Source organism: Kogia breviceps, chromosome 16, assembly GCF_026419965.1.
Source record: "Kogia breviceps isolate mKogBre1 chromosome 16, mKogBre1 haplotype 1, whole genome shotgun sequence".
Taxonomy (NCBI): Eukaryota; Metazoa; Chordata; class Mammalia; order Artiodactyla; family Physeteridae; genus Kogia; species Kogia breviceps.
This window is the reverse complement of record NC_081325.1, coordinates 67569488-67595952: the sequence shown is the minus strand read 5'-3', so window position 1 is coordinate 67595952 and position 26465 is coordinate 67569488. Positions and strand designations below refer to the sequence as shown.

At 48.3% G+C, this 26465-nt stretch overlaps 1 protein-coding gene across 7 annotated transcripts in view; it reads right to left on the bottom strand.

Moving 5' to 3' along the window:
* Positions 1–26465, bottom strand: part of FARP1 (FERM, ARH/RhoGEF and pleckstrin domain protein 1) — a 289826-nt gene that overhangs the window by 25135 nt on the left and 238226 nt on the right. For all 7 annotated transcript variants that reach the window (XM_059042018.2, XM_067016604.1, XM_059042013.2 and 4 more), the window contains 3 exons: positions 20315–20502; positions 19014–19103; positions 17836–17969 (listed from right to left, as the gene is read on the bottom strand). In XM_059042018.2, the coding sequence (XP_058898001.1) occupies positions 17836–17969; positions 19014–19103; positions 20315–20502 (412 nt within the window). The remainder of the gene's footprint in view (positions 1–17835; positions 17970–19013; positions 19104–20314; positions 20503–26465) is intronic.

Here is a 26465-nt window from a genome sequence, read left to right as displayed (position 1 = left end):
ACAAAGATGTGGGCACTTTTTTTTTTTTTAAATCTTTACTGGAGTGTAATTGCTTTACAGTGTTGTGTTAGTTTCTATTTGTTACTGTACAACAAGGTGAATCAGTTATACGTATACATGTATCCCCACATCCCCTCCCTCTTGCGTCCCCCTCCCTCCCACCCTCCCTATCCCACCCCTCTAGGTGGTCACAAAGCACCGAGCTGATCTCCCTGTGCTATGCGGCTGCTTCCCACTAGCTGTCTATTTTACATTAGGTAGTGGATACATGTCCATGCTACTCTCTTATTTCATCCCAGCTTCCCCTTCACCCCCTTGTGTCCTCGAGTCCGTTCTCTACGTCTGTGTCTTTATTCCTGCCACTAGGTTCATCAGTACCGTTTTTTTAGATTCCATACATGTGTGTTAGCATACGTTATTTGTTATTCTCTTTCTGACTTCCTTCACTCTGTATGACAGACTCTAGGTCCATCCACCTCATTACAAGTAACTCAATTTCGTTTCTTTTTATGGCTGAGTAATATTCCATTGTATGTATGTGCCACATCTTCTGTACCCATTCATCTGTTGATGGACACTTAGGTTGCTTCCGTGTCCTGGCTATTGTAAATAGAGCTGCAGTGAACACTGTAGTACATGTATCTTTTTGAATTATGGTTTTCTCAGGGTATGTGGATGCGGGCACTTTTAACAGAGCATTTGGGTATATATTTATATCTCTTTGGCTCCAGGCTGTATCTGATGTTGAAAATCCAGGGGCTGAGAAAAATAATAATAATAATAATGGTAGCTGGTGGTTACAGTGCTGAGTGCATTACATCACTGAATCCTCGCGGCAGCTCTGTGACCAGGTACCACCAACACCCCCATTAAACAGCCAAATACTGAGACACAAAGAAATGAAGCAACGTGTCTAATGTCAGTGGTCACGAGGCGGGAGCTTGTACCTGAGCCCAGGAGCCCAGCCTATACAACCGCTAACCGCAATACCCGTGCACATCTGCCGGTTTACCCGCTGAATTTCCCAGAGAAAACTAACACATGATTTTCAACAACAAGCCAGGCTAATACCTTCAAACCAACTATTCAGGATAGCCAGAAGCCAACGTAAAGGAAAAGGAAGAATCAGACATGAAAAAAGGTAAAAGTCTGGGCACGGAAGTGAAAGGTACTCAGAGCGGAATAAAACGCCTGCAGCCCAAGTGCGGAGGGTGATGATTTACACCCAGAGATGCCACCGCCTTACGCTTCCAGCACCGGGAGAAGTGACCGCCTCTTGGCCTTTGGAGCTTTCCATAACTGCCAGCTCAACCTCTGATGCAGCAAGGATCTCAGGATGGGGAGAGGAAGGCAGGGAGGAAGGCACTTAATGAAGCAGCCCAGTGGGTAGAAGAGTCAGGGCCGATAGAAACAGGGGGGCTGGCTCCTCCCCCAGCTCCCAGCTCCACCCCCAACCAGGCAGTGACAACACCATATATTCCACTGGTTCTAACTGAGCATACACTGTGAATTACATCACAGGGGAGACGGGCACCCAGACCCATTAGGGAATTAAAGTTTCTCTAAAATAAAAGGAGCAGACTTCCCTGGTGGCGCGGTGGTTAAGAATCCGCCTGCCGATGCAGGGGACATGGGTTCGAGCCCTGGTCCGGGAAGATCCCACGTGCCTCAGACCAACGAAGCCCGTGCGCCACAACTTCTGAGCCTGCGCTCTAGAGCCCGCGAGCCACAGCTACCGAAGCCCGCGAGCCGCGACTACCGAAGTCCACGCGCCTAGAGCCCGTGCTCCGCAACGAGAGAAGCCACCGCAGTGAGAAGCCCGCGCACCGCAACGAAGAGTAGCCCCCGCTCGCCACAACTAGAGAAAGCCCACGGGCAGCGACGAAGACCCAATGCAGCCATAAATAAGTATTTAAAAATAATAATAAAATAAAATAAAAGGAGCAAGGGTACCCATGATGCTCCCAGCCCCTGCCGGGGTCTTCTGCGGCCCCCCTAGGGCTGGCTTTCTCTACCTCCTCCATTCTCTTCCACCGCAGTGCTGCTGCTTCCTCTCAGCTGCCACAACAAACACGTCAGCTGGTGGCTTTAATTACCATTCACTTCTCCTCTAATTAAAATATGGATTCTCTCCTCACCACTCCCTGAACTGGTTCTGTGCAAGATCACCCCTCACCTCATCCACCGAAGCAAGCACGTATCGTCACTCCCGCCCCTGGTCACTCTCTCTTGCGTAGCGGGGCCCAAAGTCCTGGCCCTCTGTTCTCTGGCTTCGGGAAGCCTCTCTCTCCAGCCCCCTGGTTTCTATCTTGGTCAGATCTTCAGTCCTCTTCGCCAAGCTGGGCGCTTCAGGCCGCTCCTGAGATGTCTCTGTGTTGGGAGTCCAGCCCTGGTTATCTTCTCTCTTCACTTGCTACTTCTCCCTAAGCGAGCCCTTCTGTTTATTCCCCATGGTTTCAATTCAGGATGTCAAATCTGTGCCTCGATAACCTGTGTAATTATTTCGCCCCTTCGAGAGGGAACTGCATGAGTTACCCACAGGCATCTCAAACTCGAGGGACCCCGCACAGTTAATTGCTGCCCAAATCCAATCTTTTTCTCCACTTCCTTCCTTAATGAAGTGGCTGCCCTGCCTCAGCCTCAAGCTAGGAGCTCCGGTTATCCACACCGGTCCGCCTCCCTGACCCTCAGCCATCGGGACACGTTCTCCCCCAAAATGGGCTCAGCGGAGAATGTTCAGGCGCCTGACGGAGACCAGCCTTCCCTCCGACACAGCCCCCAGCTCGCGATCAAGTATTATTCCGCCTCGTCAGCTACAGGGTGGTAGCTTCTCTGGATTTTTGGCACGTGGCTATTAATCGAGTCACGATGGAGACGTTTATTGTTCGGCCATCCTGGGGATCCTGCGTGTGTCTGGGTGCGGCTGGGAATTTACTGGTTGCCCTTCTCCTTACACACCTGGGGCAGAAAGGAGGTCCGGCCCGAAGTGGGGGCGTTCCTGCTGTTCAGAAAGCCCCCCCCCCGCCCCCCGCACCTTCAACATCACAGGAGCTCCCTTAGGAGGTGGCAAGTTCTCCTTCCCTCCCCGCCACATCTGAGCAACAAAGGAGGACCTAACTGCTGAACCAGAACAGCCTGCTTTCAGTAAAAGGAGGGAAGACACAATGTAAACTGGATTTCCAGGTCTGTAGCTATTATCTTGGAACTTAAATCACTGGCCCCAAAACTTCCAAACGGACGTGCCATTGGACAACGCACATGAGAAAGGTCTTTAGTTAATCCACAGGACGTAGTTTAAATGTTTTAGCGAGAATGCTCTGGATTGGGGGTGGGGGCAAGGGGAGAAACAGGGGTCTCAGCTCCCATTAGCACTGAACAATCCTTTCCCTCTCACGGAGGGCGCCCCGACCCAAGGGAAATGAAGAGCAGCAAAGCAGACTGAGGGGGGCGGGGCGGGGAGCGGTGATGGAGGCCAAACTTTATTGACTTCACTTCCTTTCTTCTTCGCCAACTATTTATTAAAAGAAAATGTACTGATGTTAAAACCCCAGACGCAAGGAGACCTTCCTTCCTGCATCGGCTGGCCAGCAGAACCTTATCTGTTTCTCTAAGTCTTCAGCGTCCTTACTTTCATTTTAGAGACTTCTCTGGGATAGTATCACTGGCCCCCTGTGTGCAGGGAACACCCTGATGTCAATCCACCGAGGGGGGGCGCAGCTCTAGGCCATGTGGTGACAACAGGCTGGGGCCTGGGAAGTTCATGCAACCAGCATAGGCAGCTCGGCCCCCTTCCTGTCCCCTCCCCATTGCAGCACACGGCAAGGGCCAGCCCCACTTGGTTCCAGAACATGGAATCAGCCCACGGGAAAGGGGACGAGACCTGATGCCCTTGCTGCCCTGTACAGAATTACCATCGTGTTTTATGCTTCCTCTCCGTGTTAATGCCAGCAAATCCACAAGTCCAAAGCACTGGCTTTACTGTAAAGAGCTAAAAGGTCACTTTAGGGACTCCCCGGCGGTGCAGTGGTTAGGACTCCGCACTTCCAAGGCAGGGGGCGCAGATTCGATCCCTGGTTGGGGAATTAAGATCCCACATGCCATGCAGCACATCCAAAAAAAAAAAGGTCACTTTACTATGGAGAACATAAAAAAGTAATTATAACTCTTCCGGAACAGCCTCTGGATGTTAACCTCACAAGAAAAGAGTCCTTGTTTGGAAGAAGGGGACACATACTTGTCTGGGTAATTACCGCACAACCACGCAGCTGAAAATCCTTTTGACAATTTCGCTTCGGAAACCCATGTACCAAGAAGCCTTTCAGATGCTAAATTCTGACCTGGGCACCACGATTAATGCGCTCCCAGGAGCAACTACACGTTATCTCAGCACAAGGTTGAAACACACACACACACACACACACACACACACACACACACACACACACAATCTGAGTCTTCCTAACCCACTGTAAACATTTCATTGACCACTACATGAGCTGGTCAGCAGCTCAGCAACAGGCAGACCAAAGTCCGGCCCTGCCCTCTCCCTCAGAACAAAGAACCATCTCATCAGATTAAAACATAAAAGCAAACCATGCAGCCGGGAGCGGGAAGGCTGACTTTTTCAACCCAGCTCTGTGTCTGGGGTGCTCTCGGACCCCAGGAAAACAGGTTTAACTTTGTGAATTTTTAGGCCTCATTTGCAAAACAAACATCATGCCCTAATTCTTACTGTTCTTTGTGGTTCCTATGATTCTCAATGGCAAAAAAAAAAAAAAAAAAAAAAGGCTGTGATTGTGTGTGCTTGTGTATCTATGTAAATAAAAGAATAATATGTAAATGAGCAAATGAGTAAAGACAAATTTTCCATTAATATGCAGGGTAGGGAGGGTGACTGGTTCAAAAAGCAAACAAAGTAGGGGCTTCCCTGGTGGCGCAGTGGTTGGGAATCTGCCTGCTGATGCAGGGGACACAGGTTCGAGCCCTGGTCTGGGAGGATCCCACATGCCACGGAGCAACTAAGCCCGTGAGCCACAACTACTGAGCCTTCGCGTCTGGAGCCTGTGCTCTGCAACAAGAGGCCACGACAGTGAGAGGCCCGCGCATCGCGATGAAGAGCGGCCCCCGCTTGCCACAACTAGAGAAAGCCCTCTCACAGAAACGAAGACCCAACGCAGCAAAAATAAATTAATTAATTAATAAACTCCTACCCCCAACATCTTAAAAAAAAAAAAAGCAAACAAACTAGCCAAAGTAATAGATTTTTATATGTGTGTGTGTATATATATATATATAAATATTATAAATATATTATATATATATTAGCCGCACGTAATTAATAGTTGTAAGATGTCAATATTCTTTGATGAATTTCAATATCCTTTGAAATCCCTGGAGAGGAAAATCCCATTAACTTGAACATTAATTCGCATCCCCACTTGTGGGGAAGGCACTTGTGCGAGAGGTGTCCCCACTGGGCCAGGGTACGCGGTTTCTCTCCGGCAGTGACAGGTGAGGATCCATCCTGTCCTTCAGTGCAGGTGGGACACGACAGCCTCACGCTCTCCACCTTCAGTTACACTACTGGGCTGCTTAAAGCTCTGGCTTTTCTTCTTCTGAGGTTTAACACCAGGTCCTTCTTAATAAGAGGCACAAAAGTCACGGCCCACTCACAGGCAGGCTTGAGAGCACCCAGATGAGACCTGGGTTCAGCACTGTTAACGGCCACGTATTAAAACGCAGCAGAACAGAAAGGCCGTTCGTTTCAAACTCATAAGCGGCCTGGCGGGCGCTCTCTCTCAAGTGTTTCCCAGCAGAAACCCACCCGCGATTCAGGCAATTGGAAAAATCATTTCTGTTTTTCTGAAAAAAAGTAGCTTGCTCTTAAAGCACAGTGGGCTAATACAGTCGGGAATACAGCAGATAATGCAAGAAAAATGGTTCCTGCATATGTCCGAGAGCGGGCAACTTTACTCATGTGTTAAAAGGAAACAATCCCCAGCCACCACTCTCCCTGGAACCCTAGGTAGACGGTGGGAAGCGGAGTCAGGGCAGAACAGTGTGGGAAGATCACAGTGTCTTTCTTGCCTTTGAAACAGAGACGAAATTTTAAATTTTAAATAAATTTATATTAAAAAAGTAAGTGTACACACGTTCCCCCCCCCGCCCCCCGCCCACGGTACACCCATGATCCATATATATACCTTGTTCTAACGCCTTCCACTGTGTATTTTTTCCAGGCTGTTTTCCAGGTAGATCACGCTGCCTTGTCTCCAGTGAGTTTCACTGTTTATTTTGAGAGTAATGATTTTAAACCCTTTTTGCACAGTCTTCTTTTTAAAACCGATGAAAATCTTCTTCAAACCAAAGCTTTTACACAAGAGAAGCAGCCCTGATCTGCCTGAAGCCGGGAGCGGAGGGGTCAGAGAACCGCCTCTGAGTCTTGCGTTTTCAATCAATGACTCTCATTTCTAAGAAGGGGGATGGTGGGGCATCCGGTCCTAATGGGAAAGGCAGACTGTGTCCACTCAGAGTTCCTCCCCTTTATGTCTCCAAAACTGTGCTGTCCAATACAGTATCCACGTATGGTTATTTAAATTTTAACTTTACTTAAAATAAAATTAAAAAATTCAATTCCTCAGGCACACCAGCCCTATTTCAAGGGCTCAAGAGCCGCATGTGGCTGATGGCTGTTGCATTGAACAATATGTAGACACGGAGTATCTCCATCGCCACAGTTCCACTGCGGAGCACTGCTCTGGACAGAACCAGAGAATAAGCTAACAGCTAACTGCTTCTGCCTCCCACTTCATGGGCTCCATGGCAAGTTAGAAGTGGGGTGAGGGGCTTCCCTGGTGGCGCAGTGGTTAAGAATCCGCCTGCCAACGAAGGGGACACGGGTTCGAGCCCTGGCCCGGGAAGATCCCACGTGCCGCGGAGCAACTCAGCCCGTGCGCCACAACTGCTGAGCCTGCGCTCTAGAGCCCGTGAGCCACAAGTACTGAGCCCATGTGCCACAACTACTGAGCCCACGTGCCACAACTACTGAATCCGGCGTGCCTAGAGCCCGTGCTCTGCAACAAGAGAAGCCACCGCAAGGAGAAGCCCGCGCACCACAAAGAAGAGTAGCCCCCGCTCGCCGCAGCTAGAGAAAGCCTGCGCGCAGCAACGAAGACCCAACGCAGCCAAAAAATAAAAACAAGTTATAAAGTAAATAAATCTATAAAAAGAAAAAAGAAGTGGGGTGTGGTCCTCCCTAGCTTTACAGTGAACAACTTCTGGCAAGGCACTTCCTTTTCAGAGCCTTATTTTCCATAGGCATAAAGATGGGGATAGGCCCACCAGACTGGATTGTCAAAGGAGACAATTTAAGGGAAAATGCTTTAAAAGATACTGTAGATGTGCGAGGTGTTTTACCGTATACATATCTATGGTCTTTTTTTTTTTTTTTTTTTTTTTTTTTTTTTTTTTTAACACCTCTAGAATACTGACGGTTTCTGTTCTGGAAAAGGGTCAGATGCCCAATGGTCTCTTGGCATGAGGAGAAAACAGAACAGGAGCTCTGGAGCTCTGCCCAGGCTCTGCTTCCAAGTCTCTTCAGGCTGCTTCTGGCTGCCTCCTCGGTGCAGGGCACAGGGAGAGATGTAACTGGAACACAAGCTCTCAAAGCGCAGGAACTGTGGCCTGTTTGGTTCACTGAACGCTGAGAACGGTGCCTAATACACAGTAAGGGCACAGTAAATATTTGCTGAACGAACGAAAGTGACCATAAAAAAGTGACCGTATAAACTCTTGGATTAGAAAAAATTCAAACGCATCTTCTCAGACTCTAGACCCAAAGGCGATACTTCTGCAGACAAAGCCACCCTAGGGCGAGCGCTGACCAGATGCCATGAGCTTGCTGCCACTTTCGAGAGGAGGACAAACACCACTGGAGAGTGCCCGGGGCGGAAGGGCCAGCGGTGCTGATCTCCCGGAGCCAGAGCGGGAAGGAGGGACGCAGCTCTGGAGACCAGGGTGCTGCACGGGGCTCTGCCGGCTTCTGCCGTGTGGCCAAGGGCAAGCCGCGCTCTCATGCTCTCCTCTGAAGAGCGAGCAGTCATGGCAGATGCTGCCCCAGCCCCCTTCCAGGTGTTTAAAACCCTGTGCTTCGACAACACAGCTGCAAAGACACCAACTACGGATCAGCTCAGACCTAAGTCCAAGTCGTGCCTCTGTCACTCAAGAGCTGTGTGGCCATGAGCAAGGAGTCTGACCTCTCTGAGCCTCATTTTCCCAATCGTAAAATGGGGACAACAACCCCTACACCCGGGGAAATTCTTTTTCACCAAAGGATCGGCGAGCTTCTTCTTTTTCTGTAAAGAGCCAGACAGCAAGTATTGTAGGCTTTGCAGGCCGTCCGAGCTCTGTCCCAGCTACTCAACTCTGCTGATGGAGCGCCAAAGCAGCCGCAGACATCAGGGAAATGGCTGGGCACAGCTGTGTGCTAAATAAAACTTTATTAACACACGCGGGCGGCAGAGCAGATCTGGCCACGGGCTGTAGTTTGCCAACCCCTGATATTGAAGATCAAGTGGGAAAAGCAGAGTGGTCATTTTACTTTGACTAATAACGCCAACGTGGCAATGATATAAGGTACGTGAAGAGTTTGCACGTAATAAGTGCCCACTAATGGAAGTTTATTATTAATATTAGTGCCCCAAACACTGCACTGTGGACACTGGTTTTCTAAGTGTAAAAGCGCTGCCCATCCTCGTCTGCCATGCCTCCTTCTGCTTTTGGGTCCTTGAAACATAACGACAGACAAATCTAATCATCTTCAAGATCTACCCCAGAGGAAACCAAGACATTTTCATGAATTTGATTTGTAAGTATTTTGAGCACCTATTGTGTGGTGGTCCTTGTGTTTGATGTAATGAGTACTATTCATTCTTTTTTTTTTTTAAATCCAATTTTTAAAGCTAACACTCCATTTACAGTTATTACAAAATATTTGGCTATATTCCCCGTGTAATACGATACATCCCTGTAGCCTATCTTACACCCAGCAGTTTGTACCTCCCCGATGCTGTGAAAAAGTGCCTTCCGTGATGATGGCAATGTCTTTTCTGTCTGCTGTCCAATGTGTAGCCACTAGCCACGTGGGACTCACAGCCCTTGAAATGTGGCTCATGTTACTGAGAAACTGAACTTTTAATTTCAATCATTTTAAACAAACCGCTCCAAGTGGCTAGTGGCTACCGCATGGGACAGTGCAGCTTTAGATGTCCTCGTTTATCCTTGCCTTACATTGTTTGCCATTTGTGAACTGTCTCAGAATCTGTGTGGGAGATGAGGCAAAAAAGGATTTAAAACCGCAACAAAAAATGAGCCTTAGCAAGAGCTGTGATGCAGTTTACCAACGAGAAGTCATACATTCGTTCAGACAGGCAGCTATCACCCGGAGTTCCACCCTAGTCTAAGTGACACCGGAAGAGCTCCCCCGCCTCCCCCGAGGGCACAGCCATCTCGGCAGATGCTAAGAGCTGAGCTTCCAGGTGAACCGTGAGGGGCGGGCGACCAGGAACTGTCTCGAGAAGAGTCAGAGGAGGAAGGACGGAGGTTAGTGGGGAAGGAGGGAGGGAGGCATCATGGCTTCCGAACCGGGCTTAAGTCCATCTTACAGGTGGAAAAATCAATGCGGTTAATCGACTCTGCTGGATTCAAGAGTGACTCAGGATTTCTGACATGAGGGGTCGTCACCCTAACTTCCTGCTCATGACAAAACTCATGACGGTTGGAACGCTGGGAGCACATCAAGCCTGCGAGTGGGATTCACCATCAGACCAGAACGTTCCAAGAGACCAGGCACCGCAGCCCACTTTACTCTGAATCAGTAAAGTTGGCGCGGCCGCGGTACACGCACCATGGTTAAGCCAGGAGCCGCCGCCGTGAGAGTCATCCAGCCACGAAGAAAGCATGCGGGGCGGGAAGGACCGCTCCGTGAAATAACTCCAGGGGTTCTCAGTCACCCTTTACGAGTATTCTGATCTTGGGCAGCAACAGAACAACATAGAAATCAGAGCCTTTCCTTACGTGGATGTGGGCAACGGTCCACAGACATCAACTCTGGGGGGAACCAAAGCGTTCGTATCACATGAACTACCTGCAGGGGCAAAGCCAGCCAGTGCTGCTGGTGTGGCGGAAACCATCAGCCACTGGCGACCTCTCAAAAGGATGGTGGCCAGGGTCCAGTCCATCCTCGGTGATCCAGAGATGACGCGTGGGGGGGGGCAGACTCTCTGGGTTGAAGGGGGGGGGGGGCGTATGCACGTGTGTTTCTCTGGGTTGAAAGCGGGGCGAGGCATGTGCGCGTGTGTGGTACGGGCATGTGCTCCTGCCTCTACAACAAGAGGGTGCCACCCCTCTTGAGAGAGGATGCCGTGAGAAACTGCTCTGACTGAAGGGCGAGCTAAGCTGCCTTTGGGAGTGGTGGCCACTGCAGCCCCCCAGGGGCTGGTAAAAGGGACAGGGTCTCTGCCCACCCTGCTTACAGGACCCTCAGGTGTACAAGCTCATGACAAGAGGTGGTCCAGTCACAGGGCTCCTTTCTACATTTCCCATAACGATCCCAAGGTCAAACAGAGGTCAGAGAAGACAGTGTGTCAAAGGTCTCCACCTCAGGATAAAAGCACAGCATCTGACCGGCTGGGGTGATGGCTCACCAAACCTCTCGCAGGGTCACTGAAGAAAAAGGTACAAAAGCCCGTTTTCACTTCCCTACCTGTTGACAATGAAGCCCGAGGACCCCACAGAGCTGTAGGGCCACGAAGGGAAACGATAACGGGAGATGAAAAGAGCCTCCAAGAATGAGGAAGAGGCCGAGAAGCGAGACTTGGCATTGCGAGGTCCGCCTTCAGATGGAAAGGCAAGCCCCCCCCCCCCCCACCGCCCTCAACAGTGTTCTGAGTCAGTAAGATGACAAGAGCTGAGCTCTCAGCTTAGGTACCATTTTAGCTTTAAACTGAGGTCTTATGTTCAATTTAACCCATCAAGGCCTGGCCGCGAAGGCTGACTGGGTCAGAATGGAGACAATGCACTCAGCAGACGCACCTGCCACCCTCCGTGAGGTCCCAGTTAGTTAACTCAGGGACGCAGTTGGCAGTGCCCACAGAGAACCCACAGGCCTGGCGGCCTCGTGTGCAAGGCACTGTTTTGAAGCCTCTGGTCTGATCCTGCACTGGATTCCCTGTGACTTTCTTTTCTCTATTTTACAGCAGATGTGGCTATATATACACAAGCGAGCATCTCCCTTCAAAACTCTCTTTTCGGTGTACAGTTCAGCGGCATCAAGTACAGTCACGGTGCTGTGCGACCACCGGCACCAGGCTTCTCTAGAACTTCATCTTTCCAAACTGAGATTCCACACCCCCCGAACACTAACTCCCCATTTCCCTCTACCCAGCCCCCGGCAGCCACCATCCTCTTTTCCATCTCCACGAACTGACGACTCTAGGTGCCTCACAGAATTGGAATCACAGAGTATTTGTCCTGGCTTTTACTTCACTTAGCATAATGCCTGGAAGGTTCTCATCCACGTTGTAGCAGGTGCCAGACTGTCCTTCCTTCTAAAGGCGGAATAATATTCCATTGCATAGATCCATCACGTTGGGTTTACCCATTCACATGTCAATGGCCACTAGGTTGTTTCTACCTTTTGGCTACCGTGAATAACGCTGCTATGAACACGGGTGTACGAGTTATCTGTTTTGAGTTCCTTCTTTCAAATCTTTTGAGTATATACCTAGGAGGGGAACTCCCCGATCATACGGTAATCCTGTATTTACTTTTTCGAGGAATCCCTACGCTTTTCTGTCAATGATACCCAGAGCTGGTAGGGTGATACGAAAAAGATCCTATGCACTTTTGTTCTATGATGGTTCACTGGTGCCTCTTTCTGTCAAGATGTTCCACTTTTGGGGGCGGACACAAACGATCTTCTCACCCATTCGGTCATCTCCACTCCACTTCAAGCCCTGCCACGGTGAGACGGAACCACTCCGCCGGGGAAACTGCTCATCACAGCCTGCAAGACTGCCACAGCCCTGGAAGGGGAGCCTCCTTTCCGCTCTGGATGGACACCCGATCCCTCTGGACACTGTCCTGTCTCTCCTCCCCACAGAAGCTCCCAGCATCCTGAGGCTTCACCTGGCCCCTGGGCGTCCCTCTCCAAACCACGCTCCCCCTGGCACCCTCCACCCCCACCCTCTCATTCGTCTTTCAAATCTCTAGTGGCTTCTCCAGCTTCCTTTGCTGGCTCTTGCTCTGCCATAAGCCGTGCTTATAGAAAGGTGTCCCCCAAAGTGTATTCAACACGATTCTGTCCCTGGCTCTCTTTTGTCTCAACATTCTCTTCTTTAAAATTTTGATTCTTCTTGTGGATAATTGCCACATCTACACCACTGCATCTGATTTCTTTCTCAGGTCGGAGACCGGCGTTTCCAACTGCCTGTATGGCTTCATTATTGATCCCTCGAAATTGATGCGCCCCAAAGCAAGCTCCTCTCCTCTTCCCTCCACTTTACTTGCTTTTTCCCTTTCTTCTGCAATGTTGCTTGTTAATGTTAATTTCACAACCACCCTCCCAGTCAGCCAGGCTCAAAGCTCCAGGGACGAGCCCTGAGACTCGGTGAATTTCCACAGGGGGTGTCTTTCTGGCCCTCTTGGCTGAACTTCTGCTCTCCTACCAAGCGATGACGCTACCTCAAGGTTCTTCTAAAAAAAAAAAAAACCAAACACCCAGCTGATCGTTCTTCGAAGCTGTGTGCCCGCAGCCAATGCCGAGTGCCTCCAAGATGCACTGTTCCAGGGCAGGTCTGCATCCATCTCCGGGGAATGACTTGGCCAGTTTGTCCTCAGCACCTGTCAGTCATTTCAGGGCTGGAATCTGGGGTTCCTGCCCAAAGACCGAAGATCTTTAGTGGCTTTCTCTGACTGCATTTGAAGAGCTGAGTAAAGCGTCCTTGCTTTCAAAAGGAAAAGCGTTCTGCATGTTTTCAGAAGTCACGGAACCTGTTCTGTTTCCTTGTTTTTGAAGAAACAGGGCAACTTGGGCTTGGGCCGGAATGAAACGGTCCAGCCTTCTTCTCAGGTGTGTTGACTTAGGAGAAGGCACCATTTGGACAGGGGCAGGTGTGTTTACTCAGCTGGGGTCCAGTCTAATCATCTGGGAAAACTTCCTGGTAATTTTTCTGCCCTATAATTTCCCACTGCTGATGGAAGTACATGACAACCTAACTTAGGCCTGCAAAGACAAGACATGGTGGCTGTGATATTTAAGCCCCAAATCTGGGGGACCTTGAGGTGCAGCGTAAACTTTAGACTTCTGTTAACAAGAATTGAAAATATTATTACTGAATAAAGTCTGGAGTTTAGTGGATAATAACGTAGTGGTAAAAGAGAAAGGACAGGTCCAAAGTGGAGTTACCTGGGCTAAAACCAAGACCTAATACCTAACCTAAATGCAGTTACAACCTCCCCCAGGAATGTAACCTAGCCAGTCGGCCAGGAATTTTCCGGTCAGCACCAATGAGGTCATCTGCCGCGTGGGCCCTCTCAATCCCCAAAGGAAGATGAGGTCACCTGCCACACAGACCCCTTCTGTCCCCCAGGTAGGTTACCTACATCCGAAATAATGTTTGTTTATTCCTTGTTGTGCCTTTAAAGACCGTTCCCTTCCTGGAGCTCCCTGGAGCTCCTCTCTACTAGCTACATGCAATGCTGCCCGTTCATGAATCATCTAATAAAGCCAATCAGACCTTTAAAATGTACTCACTCAAATTTTGCGTTTTAATAGAACCAACACTGGTTTCTTAGTTTTGACGAATGTGCCCAGTGATATAAGAAGTTGACGTCAGCAGGAGGGTAGGGGAGAGGAGTGTGCAGAAATTCTATTCTCATGGCAACTTTTCTCTACATCTAAGATTTCGATTTATAGAAGTTTACATTAAAAAACGGTCTGGGGACTTCCCTGGTGGTCCAGTGGCTAAGACTCCACGCTCCCGGTGCAGGGGGCCCGGGTTCGATCCCTGGTCGGGGAACTAGATGCTGCATAGCGCAACTAAGAGTCCGCACGCTGCAACTAAGATCTGGCGAAAATGAATGAATGAATAGTATTAAAAAATTTAAAAAAATGGATTAAAAAAATAAAAAATGGTCCGTCTTCCCCACCTTTGTCTGTGTGGGACAGGACACCGAGCCCTTTACAGACACTGTCCCATTTAGTTGGTGTGATGGCCCTGCGAAGTGGAGACCGCAGGCCACACCTTACAAGGTGAGGAAACGAGGCCGTGCAAGGCCACGGGCAGCTGGATGTGGACGTCAGGTGGCGTGATGGAGGATGCAGGTACAGCCATCCCACGCCACGTGAGCCAGGCCACGTCTCCTGTCTCAGAGTATCAATAAACACACACACAGACACACACACACACACACCTGTCAGTCAATAACCCGGAGCGAACACTCCTTTCTTAATCAACTCCATGTGATCCATTCTTCTCATTGAACATAATTAATTGCTCATGGGTTGCCTCTTCTGTGTGGGCATTAATGGCCCACGTGTCCTCCAAGACAGAACTGGCCAGTGACACCCTCTGCCCGCACTGGACATGGCCCGCTCATCCACGGGAGGGCCTGGCCTTCCTTGCCCCATGGGCCTGCCCCCTCCTCTGAGGCCGCAAGTCCCCAGCGGGCAAAGCCGGACACTCCGCAGCTTGCTCTCCCACCCACGCACCTGGGTCGCCCATGCGCTCGTTCATTCACTCACTGAGTCAGTGCTCATAGAAGAAACCAGAGAAATATGCCACATGCAAACCAAGGAAGCAGAGACTCTTTGGTCTGTCACAGTCAGTCTATACCAGTTGTTTCAGAAAAGCCATTCCCCGCGGTCATCTCAAGAAGCCATTTAAAATGCAAATTTCTGGGTCTGGCCCCAGTGTTCTAATTAAGGAGGGCCAGGTGGGGACTGGCAGTCTGTATGCTTTCAAAACTTCCCTGGCCCATCAACCCCAGGTGACCCCGGTGCCCTGCCAGGTTTGGGGTTTCGCCCAATAGATAAGTACCTTCTGGAAATGGGCAACCTCAGCTCAAGAAACCCCGAGGCAGAGGAGCCCCTTACCTCATAGGGCAGCGTCTCATGGCCAAGCTGCACTTACTGTGAGGAAACCTTTTTCTATACTCGGACACAAGGCGCCTCTTTGGAAATTCACTCCTTTGTTCAAGTTTTGTCCTCTGGTACACTTAAGATGACACCGACGCCCTCTCTCATACAACCAGCCTGGAAAGGGCCATCCTATTTTCCAAAACCTTCTCCCTTTTAGGCCAAATGCCCATACTTCCAACAATTTTTTAAAAAATGAAATGCATTCTACCATTATCCCATTTCAGACGTGAAACTCAGAATTGGGTACGGTATTCTGATGGAGCTCAGAGCCTTCAAGTTTCAGGGGGCAACCCTTTCCCATGCTCTGGTCTCCTTCTAATGAGGCAGAGTCTATGGAAGAGGTTCTTGACCTTGGCTGCAGGTTGGAATAGTCACCTGGGAAGCTTTAGGAACTACTGATGCTTAGGGCCTGCCTCTCAAGAGATTCTGGGGCTCTGCCTGGTTATCAAGGTGTTTTTTTTTTTTTAAAGGTTCTAGGTGATTTTAGTAAGCGGCCAATGTTGAGAGCTACAGATACAACAGACGTTGACCTCTCTCTGTGTTATTCTATTGGTCCACACTAAACTCATTCACGCTCAACCTTTTGCCTTGAATCGCTCGCTGCCGAGCCAAGGTCTTCCTCACCGTGCTCTTGAGGAACTGATTAGCTGAACTCAATGGCAGGCTTTTACAATGACTCCCAATAAACGCCATCCGTTTGGTGTGGGTCCACTGTTGTAAGGCTGCTGAAGGTCAAGTCAACTGAGCTGCACACCGACTATCTGCTCTCTCTTTAGCTTGGAGTCTTTAACATGCTCCTGGTTATATCTTCATGGAAAACAGGAATAACACTGTAGACCTCTGAACGATACTCTACTGCAAATTCTATGGGAAATAAATGACAGCGGGTGCTTTTTAAGCCGTTGGGTATTCTTTCACAGATAAGGGCTAAAGATTTATGGTCACAGATAAGTCCAAGAGCATGGCGTCATTCCTGGAATGCAATGTTTCATACAGCTCGCCAAAGTTCTCTGGTGGCGGCGTTAGGTAATTACTCAGACGCGAGCAGGTCCCCGCCCCGTCCCGGGTGGGGATCATCTTTCCCTCCCCCATCTGGACACTGGTGATCAGGACGTGCCCAGAGGTCCTCCCTCTCGTGGTCAAGGACCACCGCTAAGTTTCCAGCCTTATCAGGACCAAGCAAGATAAAACTGCCAGAACAGGTTGGTGCAGGTGCGCCAAGACTCAAAAGGTGACTCAGAGTAACAGGGTGGGGGTCGTTAGGCTGTAATTATAATAAATTAGCATTGCAGTTTTTGTCCGCCCCCCCCACCCCCCCCACCGCCGTGGGTGCTTATGGGTAAGCACCTGCGCACTAAGGGAGAAGTAATATAACCTAAAGCTGTCAATCGACTTGCCAGGCAAACGACGCAGGACACAGGGAGGGACCACTGCTCTAAAAAACCCAACCCCAGCCCCCATTGTGGGACTGCTTCTGGTTTCCAGACAGCCCGCTCTCGTCCTTTCTCAGGAGCATACTTTTGCTTTGTTTAGCAAAACTCTTGCTGCTTAACACTGCTCTATGTCTCTCGCCTGAATTCTTTCCCTTGAGAGGACAAGAGCCAAGGAAACGGCTGTTCTGCCAGTGACGGCAGCAGCGAGCGCAAGCCCCCGATGCTGGGCTGCCAGGGTGCTGCCGGCGGGGGGCATCTCTTGTGTGGGGGCCTGGGTTCAATCCCTGGTCAGGCAACTACATCCCACACTCTTAGTGCCACAACTAAGAGTTCACATGCCACAACTAAGGAGCCCGCCTGCTGCCAACTAAGGAGCCGGCGAGCCGCAACTAAGGAGCCCATGAGCTGCAACTAAGGCCTGGCGCAACCAAATAAATAAATAATTTTTAGAAAAAGAATTTTCTATACAAGATTCCACTTTAGGCCAAGGGTACATCAGACTTTGCATTCTATAGTACAGACAATTTTTCCTGAATTTTTGCACTCACATATCAATCTTTTATATGGTATTTAATAAACAGACTTAACATTATTTTTAGCCAGCCTGCTCCTCCTGGATACTTAGGTCAGTTCCAATCTTTTAATTCTGCCATGGCTATCTTTGCCACTTGTCATTTCACATATTAGAATGTATCCTTAAGATAAATTCCTAGCAGTGGGATTCAAGGTAAAAGTGTGTGTGTGTGGGGGGGGGGGGGGGGTGTACGGGGCTCTTAATTTTTCTTTATAAACACCGTGAACTATAATACTGAAAGCTACATGAGACGTATAATACTTAAACAACGATAAAGCAAGCACCAGTAAAATGTTACCAACACCCCTACGAGTCCCTCTTTTGCCTCTACCCTTTATAACCTTCAGCATCCTTCCAGAAGAAATTACTATATTTTGTGGTATTCATTTAATTATCATCAGAAAACATGCATTTTGAAGAACTGTAAGTCAAAGGAAAAAAAAATCCAGGATGAGCTCTCACACGTGTAGATTTAATAGGAAATCACGGTAAGCTTGGCTTGTCTGAAGCCAGCTTCTCTCTTTATCTTTGCTCATGGGTGTTGCTTATAAGGAACAACATAAAAATAGCATGAGAAACAGAAAGAGTTGGTGGTGGGAGATAGAACTGTCACACGGGGTTGTACTCACCACAGGGCGAGTCGTTGCTCAATTTCCTTGAGAAAATTTGTATGAAATTTGTGCAAAGGTTCAAAATTCGGGAAAATGAGACTCTTCAAGGTTTCGGGCATGGAGTCCTCTTTGCTTACTGTGCTCTGAAACCACTGGGAATAAAAAGAGGACACTCTTAGAGGCCTTAAGGTGAAGGGTGAAGGTCTGCAACTCTTCAGAGGTAACGCTGCAGCCCACCACGCGTGGGAGGCCAAAGGGCTTTCCTGCCGCGTCTGTAGCATTTCAAGAGCATCAAGGGCTTTCAAGCTTTACTGCTTTCCCTCCTTTCATTAGATGGGGTAAGAAGTACCCACCTCTTCGTTACCGCTTCCTGAAGTTTGTTACCAATTGACTGTGGAAGTCGGGACAGATCTCTGAAGCGGGCAGATACCGAAATCAAAGCTTCCATTATGGCCTGCTCACTGGGTCATCGCTGAGTTATACCACTTCACGCCCTCTGGTTTAGTCCTTGAGAAACTTCCATCTCTGCTCCTTCGTTGAAATGCTGAGCAGGAAGGTGGCTGAACCAGAGAGGTGAAGCCTCTGCCTTCACACACAACACTCATCTCGCTGACCTGAAGTCCAGGTGGGTCCCACAATGATTGCTGAGCTCCTACCCAGGTCACCACGGCTGCCCTAGGGGCACAGAAACCCAGCGATTCCAACTGACCACCACTGGGCTAGGTTCCTTCCCAGAATCCAGGATCATGAAGTCATCTGCCATGCTTTGAATTTGTTTCCGAGACCGAACAGGACTGATTAAGAAAAGGCGGTCTTTTGGGCAGATTTTGCCGACATGGCTCAATTTATTGGCAAAGATAAAACAAGGCTTCTAATTCGCCGCTGAGGCCTCCCTCAAGCAAAACATGAAATGTTCTACATCGGTGCAGGCAGACAGTAAAACGTTTAATTTTAAATTTCTCCACTTTAGAAACTTCCTTCCTTTGCACTTAAAACTCACAGTTAAAAAAGCTTTTTAGAGCATATTCCAAATTAAACATACTACTACTGCCTAATTTCTACAACCCAGAACTAAAATTCTTTTAATTGGAGTCAGAGAACCCAACATTTAATTACATCCAGCTTGCCTCCTAAAGCTGAGTATCAGTCAAGATATATTACGTAATCTAAGGCTTTAGGGGAAATGCTACACATACCGAAGTGATGACTTCAAGATCCTTCAGATAAGTTCTCTCAGTGGTGGAGACTTCCTTAGCGATGAAGTATGCTTTGTCAGTTGGGAATCTCTGCAAAATCCATGAAAAGAAAGAAGACATAATAATTCGAGCCGAAAGTCTCTAAGCACGTCCTGGCTATAAGCAAGTCCTAACTAAAGTGATACATTGCTAACTTACGATCTCTGGTTGACTGGTATCAAGGCTAAATAAACTCTTATCTGTTCTCCTTTTTTGATGTGAGAGGAACTAGGATAGAAAATGCATCTCTATGATGAGAAAACTGCCTGGGAATGTTTCCTTCCATGTAAATACCACCCGCAGTGAAGGGCCTCGAATGAGTGTGTTAGCTGCCACCGAGGGCTATTCATTCAATGCTGGGCGCCTGAAAATCTAATTAATTAGGATAATAGAGTGGTGCAGGCTTCAAGGAAATGAATGAAACGGAAAGCACAGCAGCCTTTGTCCTGGGCATCGTGGGCTGGTGGCATTGATTTTTAGGAAATGGAAGTGACGTTGTTCATGGAAACAGGAAGGGTGCTGATCCAAAGGGACGAGGGTTACAGCAGCTAGAGTCCACTGGTGAGGCGGGCAGGCAGCACGGCCCCAGAGCAGGTCTGCCATTGGTTTCGCTTCTCTTTAACCAACAGTTAAAAGGAAATCCCTTGTTGGTAACCATCTTGCTTCCCACAAGAGTCCAACCGATTCCACCTCTGGGGATACACACGAAGCAGAGATGAGAACAGATACTTGTACACCCACGTTCCCGGCACGTTAAGACGAAACAGCCAAGAGGAGGAAACAACCCAGCTGTGTCCATCGACGGACGGATGGATGAATACACAACATGTGGTGTGTCTCTCCATACAATGGAATCCTAACTAGTCAACCTAAAAAAGGAAGGCAATCCTGACATGTGCTCCCAACATGGATGAACCTTGAGGACAATTATGCTAAAGGACATAAACCAATTACAAAGGGACAGACACTGTGTGATTCCACTTATATGAGGTTAATGCCCGGAGGAGTCAGTTCAAAGAGACAGAGGGCAGAGGGTGACTGCCAGAGGCCGGGCGTGGGGACACAGTACTCAACGTGCGTGGACTTCGTTCGAAAGGATGACCGAGTTCTGGAAATAGTGATGATGGTTACACAACACTGTGATGCGCTTAATGTCACTGAACGGTGGGCTTAAGAATGGTTCAAAGGGTAAACTTTACGTTACGTGTATTACTGGACATTTTAGAGAAAGATCAACAGGCGGACGCCTGCCATCCGCACACCTTTCTCCGGCCGTCGTCCTCGTCGTCAGTCCGAGGGCCTGCCTGGTCGTTCAGCAGCGGGCTGACCAAGGGGGAGGCCTGCTTGGTGTCGGGGCTCAGGTTGGGTGACAGGACGGTGTTGGTGGGCGCAGCTCCTCCCTGCGAGTTGATGGACAGCTCTGAAAGGTGAGGGCTGCCGGTCAGGGAGCCTGTTTGGGGATGAGAAGTATTAAAGAAAAGGAAAAAAAAAAAAAAAAGTAATTCCTTCTGGGACCTGGGGTCCACTTACAACTTTCACCTAATCAAACCTTTAGAAGCTTGACTACCATACGTCACACACAGAATGCCCTTCGTGAGTTTCTACTTTTTCCCTAAGTTGCAGCTGCCTTAATCCTAAAGATACTATTATTCAGTGTTACACAGTTGTGTCATTAATGGTAAGGTAGGTAGAGAACTCTGCTCAGAGCATAATCACGATAGTTTAAAAGCATCGTGTATCTGCAAACAGAATCTTCATCTCCTAACTACTGCCTTAGCGTCTAAGAATTACTCGAGAAAGACAGTGTCTATATCACAAGGAGACGTGGGAAGTGACTAGAAAATAGAGCTATTCTAATAGAAGACTAAAGGACTTGGGACACCCAGGACAGACTACGTCTTGGAACAACGGGCCACAGCTAGAGAAAGGGAAAGCAGCCACCTCCCCATTCTACGAAGAACAGAAGCGAGCTTGTTATACCTGGTGATGTCACTCCATGTCTCTCTCACTGTTTGGGACAGAAACACTAGTATCACAATGACAGCAAAGGTGATCATTCAAAAATGCAAAGCTGGAGGTCATTACATTATCACAATTCCCCTTTATGAGTCAAAAAATGATAGGTAATTAATCATTCCTCTGCGAAGGATACCACAAGTAAATAACAGGAAAATGTATAATTACCCGAGTCAGCCAAATGACATGACGGGCACATGAAACTCTGTGCCGACAGAATTTTGCCAATACCGACACCGCAACCTTTTGACACTATTAATAAAATGAGATGTTTCAAAATCTACTTCTAAACTAAGTGTTTTGCCTAACAGTTTTATAATTCTAAAGCAGATCTGCAAAAAACTAGGATTAGGGTAAACAAAGTTCCAGGAGCCTGCAGCCCTGTCAGTTACCGTCATAGGGAAAGACGACATGAACGCTTTCTCCATTTTCCAATATACAGGTTCCTGCTCACGGCTACTCAGCACAGTATCAAGGATCTCGGAAGGAAAGGGGAAGTGCGGTTTTCCAGGAATCCCCCCATTTTCTGGACCTCTGTCCTTTCTCTCTGGATTCATTCATATTCACACGGAAATTACAAGACAGGTCAGCCTCGAATGAAGCTGATGGAGTTGGGTAATGAACTGGATCCCAGTATGAATGAACCTTGCAGAAGCCGCCACCGGCCCCCACCCGGTCCCAGGTTGACCAGCTAGCTGTGTCACCTACATGCGGGTGAAAAGCCACCACGCCCAAAAAAGCAACGGAAAGCAGACATCCTGCCCACTGACTGTTGGTCAGTACAATCATCCCTGAAGAACAAGATTAGAAAACGTCAGGTAAAGTCAGATTGCAGACGTTCGCATTCAAAAATGATCCCGCCATTTAAGTTCCTTGCATTTTTGTAGACATCATTAAAACAAAGTCCTGATGTGAGACAAAGACGCAATCACCCCACACACCACCAGACCCAGTAAAACCCGGAGAAAAAGGCCAGAAATTGCTTCACAAATGTCAATTTTATTGACACTAGTGCACAACCGAATACAATCATTTCGAGAGAATTGGAACTTGTCAAATAGAAATAGTGACAACAATCATAACTGCAATTGATTCAAGGTACTACACTATTCTCTTAAAAAAAAAAAAGAATCACAAAAAGAAAAATGTTATCACTGCAAAGAGGAATTAGAGAAGAGAAATTCTGGCAGTCTGTCTGGAGATCAAAACATTTCATGCATTTGTGAGGCGCTATTGGAGGGTCACCTTTTATTTGTCCACCATCATCTGGCAAAGCACGGGGGCTTACCTTCAGCTCTCACACTGTGTACGAGACCAGGTGAGGCAGTGTAAGTGACAACATGCTGGGCCTCGAATCTGCAGTGACGTGGGACAGAAAAAGCGTTCGCCTCCTCATTGAAAGAGTTGGAGCCAAGAACAAAAGGCAGGTAAAAGGCTAGCTTGAAGGAAGCGTGCAGGCGGGGAAACAGTGCTGATTAGAACCTGGACGGCATCCAGCAGCAGATAAAAAACCAACTGCCACATGGTGAGGGAGAAAATAAGGGTAAACACACTCGAGTACACCCATGTCCACCCTCCAGAGGTCGACAGTTGCCCTTGTGAATTTCCCCGGGGACACTTCAGTGTGGTAGACCTAGCAGGCCAGAAGGGTGAGCTAACAGACCAGGGCTCCGGGAGAGGTGCCACCCTGCCAAGAAGGCAGGACACATTGCAGAGAAGACAGCGATCTACAAGACACCCCACTGGAGCGCACTGGAGACAGGATCCAGAAAGCGGGACACCGAGAGTGAACCTGGTGGCAACCGTGCCCCTATGTGGAGTCCGGGACAGTTCTGGGTTCAGCTACATTCTCACTCGCGTGGCCTAAAGGTGTGTGTGACGCCAGCGTTACACGTGCAGTACACAACCTTGGAGGATGACCCAGTTAGGGTGGCCCATTTCCATTTCCTGAGAGGCTACTTCAACGGGCTTTGTGTCTACTGACGGGGCCCAAGAAGGCCAAGGCAACGAGCGTATTTAAACAGTAAGACCAATAAGTCAATAAAGACCAAGCAGCCTGTTCTGGAAATCTATCAGCAACGCTAAGGAAGGGAAAGGTCCCAAACTCTGAGGTTCCATTTACTAATCTGAGCCGTACCCATGGAGAAGGGCCTCCTTCCTCGGACCCTTGCAAGAGAAACTCCTCAAGGCTTTGAAAATTCATAGATGACATGTTCCAAACAAAAACAGGTAGCTCATTTACCATTCAACAATCAATGGAATCTGCTGACGAGAGTAATTAGTAGAATTTGGCAGCTTGGTGAGTAATTAAAATTCTCTCTCGACTTGGAGCCAGTGTGTGACAAGGGTCTGTACAAAGTGGTGTCCACCACGCAGGGCCTGCCCTCGGGCAAGTGTGAAGAGTTGTGTCTGAAAGGTCAATGTCTAAGGTCACAGTTACTACAGCTACATGTAACCAATTTTCACTCAAGTCGTCCCTCTGACAAAAAAAGCAAACAAACATGGCGATGTTAGATAAAATGACTCTGCCAGGTTTCTGCAGCCTTTTATAGCTTATTCCCATCACACAGTCTGTCACCTGCCTTGAAGGCACAGCCCTGGACGACGAGGGGAAATGGTGACTGGTGTTCATGGCTACTCCATGAATTTATTAATGCCTGGGAATTTTTATCATTTTCGTCCTCCGTGACACACTGACACAAAGGCATTTCTTTTAGCAAGGGGCTCTGGGTAAACAACTTGGGCTGGTGGGGAGGGGGGAGCGGGGAGAATCTTCTAAGAAACCACCTGGATATTAAGGCAATAGGTGGAAAAAAGTCTGAAGAGATTAGAAAAAGATCAGTTACTGCCCTAAAAATCTGGAAGCTTTTGATTCTTAAAAGAATTTCTTCCTATTTTTAGAAACTGCCCTGCAGGTTTTTAGGCATTTAGTTATATTTCTGGTTAGTCACTTTCAAGTCCCTCCCCTCTACCAGATAATTTCATGACACTCCTCCCTTCCCCACCCCCAGATCTCCTTGTCCCCATCCCTACCCTTAATCTGTATCAAGAGGGCTGAGTTTATGTCATTCCCACGGATTAAACATGCCTTCACTAATGCTACTCTCGAGGGGGGCGTTTCTGGTAACTGCTTTAAAAAAAATCCTTTTAAATGTACACATTCTCATGGCACAAACAATTATGGAACTTCAAATTAGCACTGCAATATGTAGGGATTTCAATTTATCACCCAGCCCAGAAACTGGGTTAGCTGGCTCTACCTTTTTAACGTAATATACATTCGTAATTCTTCTCTCCGGCTGCACAGGGGAAGCTGGACTTGCGGCCCCCACCCAGACTGGAGCATCTCTTGACCAGCCCTCCACCAGAGGCACATAAACAGCAGGAACGTGGTTTACGATCCAGAAGCCCAACTCACACCTGCCTTCCACGCTTGGGACTGCATACGAGCCGCCTAGGGCCCGTCTACCTCCTCTAACTATCCTAAAAGGCTTCAGAACAAACTCACACGAGCCTGAGGAAAGAGAACTTTCTAATCTGTCTTTCCAGTAATAAAAATGGCATTTCAAATACTTAGTTGTACCTGTGCTGTGTTTTAAACTAGTCAATAAATTGAGAATCCTCAGTTTTACTTAGATAAGTGTCATTTTTCCTGTTAAGGAGGGAACCAGAAAACCTGACAACTTTAAAAATAGAAATCCATAGATCTGGTAAATATGAAAATATCTGAGAATGAGAACACAGATGCAAATGAGACTGCTGATTGCTTTCTCAAGTCCTGTTTTCAAAATTCTATAAAGTACAATTATTTAAAAAGTATCTATGAGGATTTCCTCAATATTCTCCCAAAGGTCTGTATTTGGCAAACGTCTAGATGTCACTCATCTATTGTGATTTGTCTCCTGCCATTTGCTTCTAAAATATAGGAGACTGCAACTCTATGTACCCAGAATATGCTTCAAAGGCACATGTAGGAAGTACATTACAGATGCAGGTTTGCATTTATTTTTAAAAAGGCTCTTTTTAAATCCACAATCTCCCTCTAAAAGAGAAGACGAACTGTCTCTGGAGATGGTCTGCATTTGAAAGCCGGTTACCAAAAAAAAAAAAAAAAAGGTCAGTACTGTATTGGTTCATGGGAAGTCTTCAGACCACGCAGGATTCACTCTAGTCTGACAATTAAGCTGGGTCCCACCCCAGTGGAATTATGTGAGGAAAAAAAAAGGGGGGGGGGCTGACAATGTTTCATTGAAGTTACAAGATTCCACAAGAAAAACCAGGTTATAGGATTACCAATCATAGCAGCGTGGCCTTCTTCTTGATAACTTAGGTTGTTGTGCGTAACGTACGTGCTTCTTAGACCAAGTTCCTCGAAGAAGAGTTTTACAAGCAGCTAAACATCAACGTTACTGTTCATCATCAAGCAATTCAGAAAAGCAACAGAAATGCAACTTGCAGAAAAATAAAGAGAAATGCTGCTCATGGGAAAATGATAGCGAATGCACTAGCTTGTTCTTGTTTACGGGGAAGAGGTAAAGGAGGGCTCTCCTTTGTGTGAACACGGTGGTGGTGCCGGCAGTGTCTGGGCTGTGGGGGAGGACACGGTGCTTCAAACCAATGAAACACACCATCTTGTGCTCAGGACAGAGCTTCGCCATCAGTCGGAAAGAACAGTTACAATTGACAGTTTTTACAGCAAGATACCTGTTAGGACAAGTAAAAGCCTCTTCAGTTGAGATTAACAAGAGCTAATTAATCCTGTGCACACACAGTTACATGAGTTTGGCCTTCCATGCTTAAAGAATCACCAAGCTCATCGTTACTGGAGCAACCGGCCACCTTCCCGGTGGAATCCATCATGCTTTCGTGAAATACTGCACTCTCGGCCGTGGAGAGGAGGTAGAACCAGACAGTATCTGTGCGAGCCTACATTCTGGGTAGACAGCAAACCACAGACAGCTCACTGGCCATGAGGAACCACCCGGGCCGAGCTAGAGAGGTCTTCTCCACATTTCTATCTACCCCCAACTCCCCAACGAAGAAACACGTGCACACAGCGAAATTCGCGTATAAGCTACGTAAAGTTTGCTATCCCCGTTGGAATAGACGTCACCGTTCAAAAGAGGAAGCCAGTCCTCTGGTTAGCTGTCTGAGCTCCGCCCACGTAAGCTCCTGCCACAGATGCTCTCTGTTTCCACGAGCCCTGCCCCGCCCTACAGAGATCCTGCTCCCTTCCAAGGACCGTCCCCACCTCCACACAGCACGGAGTGCGGGCCCGGAGAAGATGGAATCAGAAAAGTGAAGTCTTCCGTTCATCTTCCATTTCCCCGCCTTTAGTGAAATACGGTACCACCGAGCATGGCCGCGCTCAGGGCGCCTCCGTGCCAAAGCGTGCTG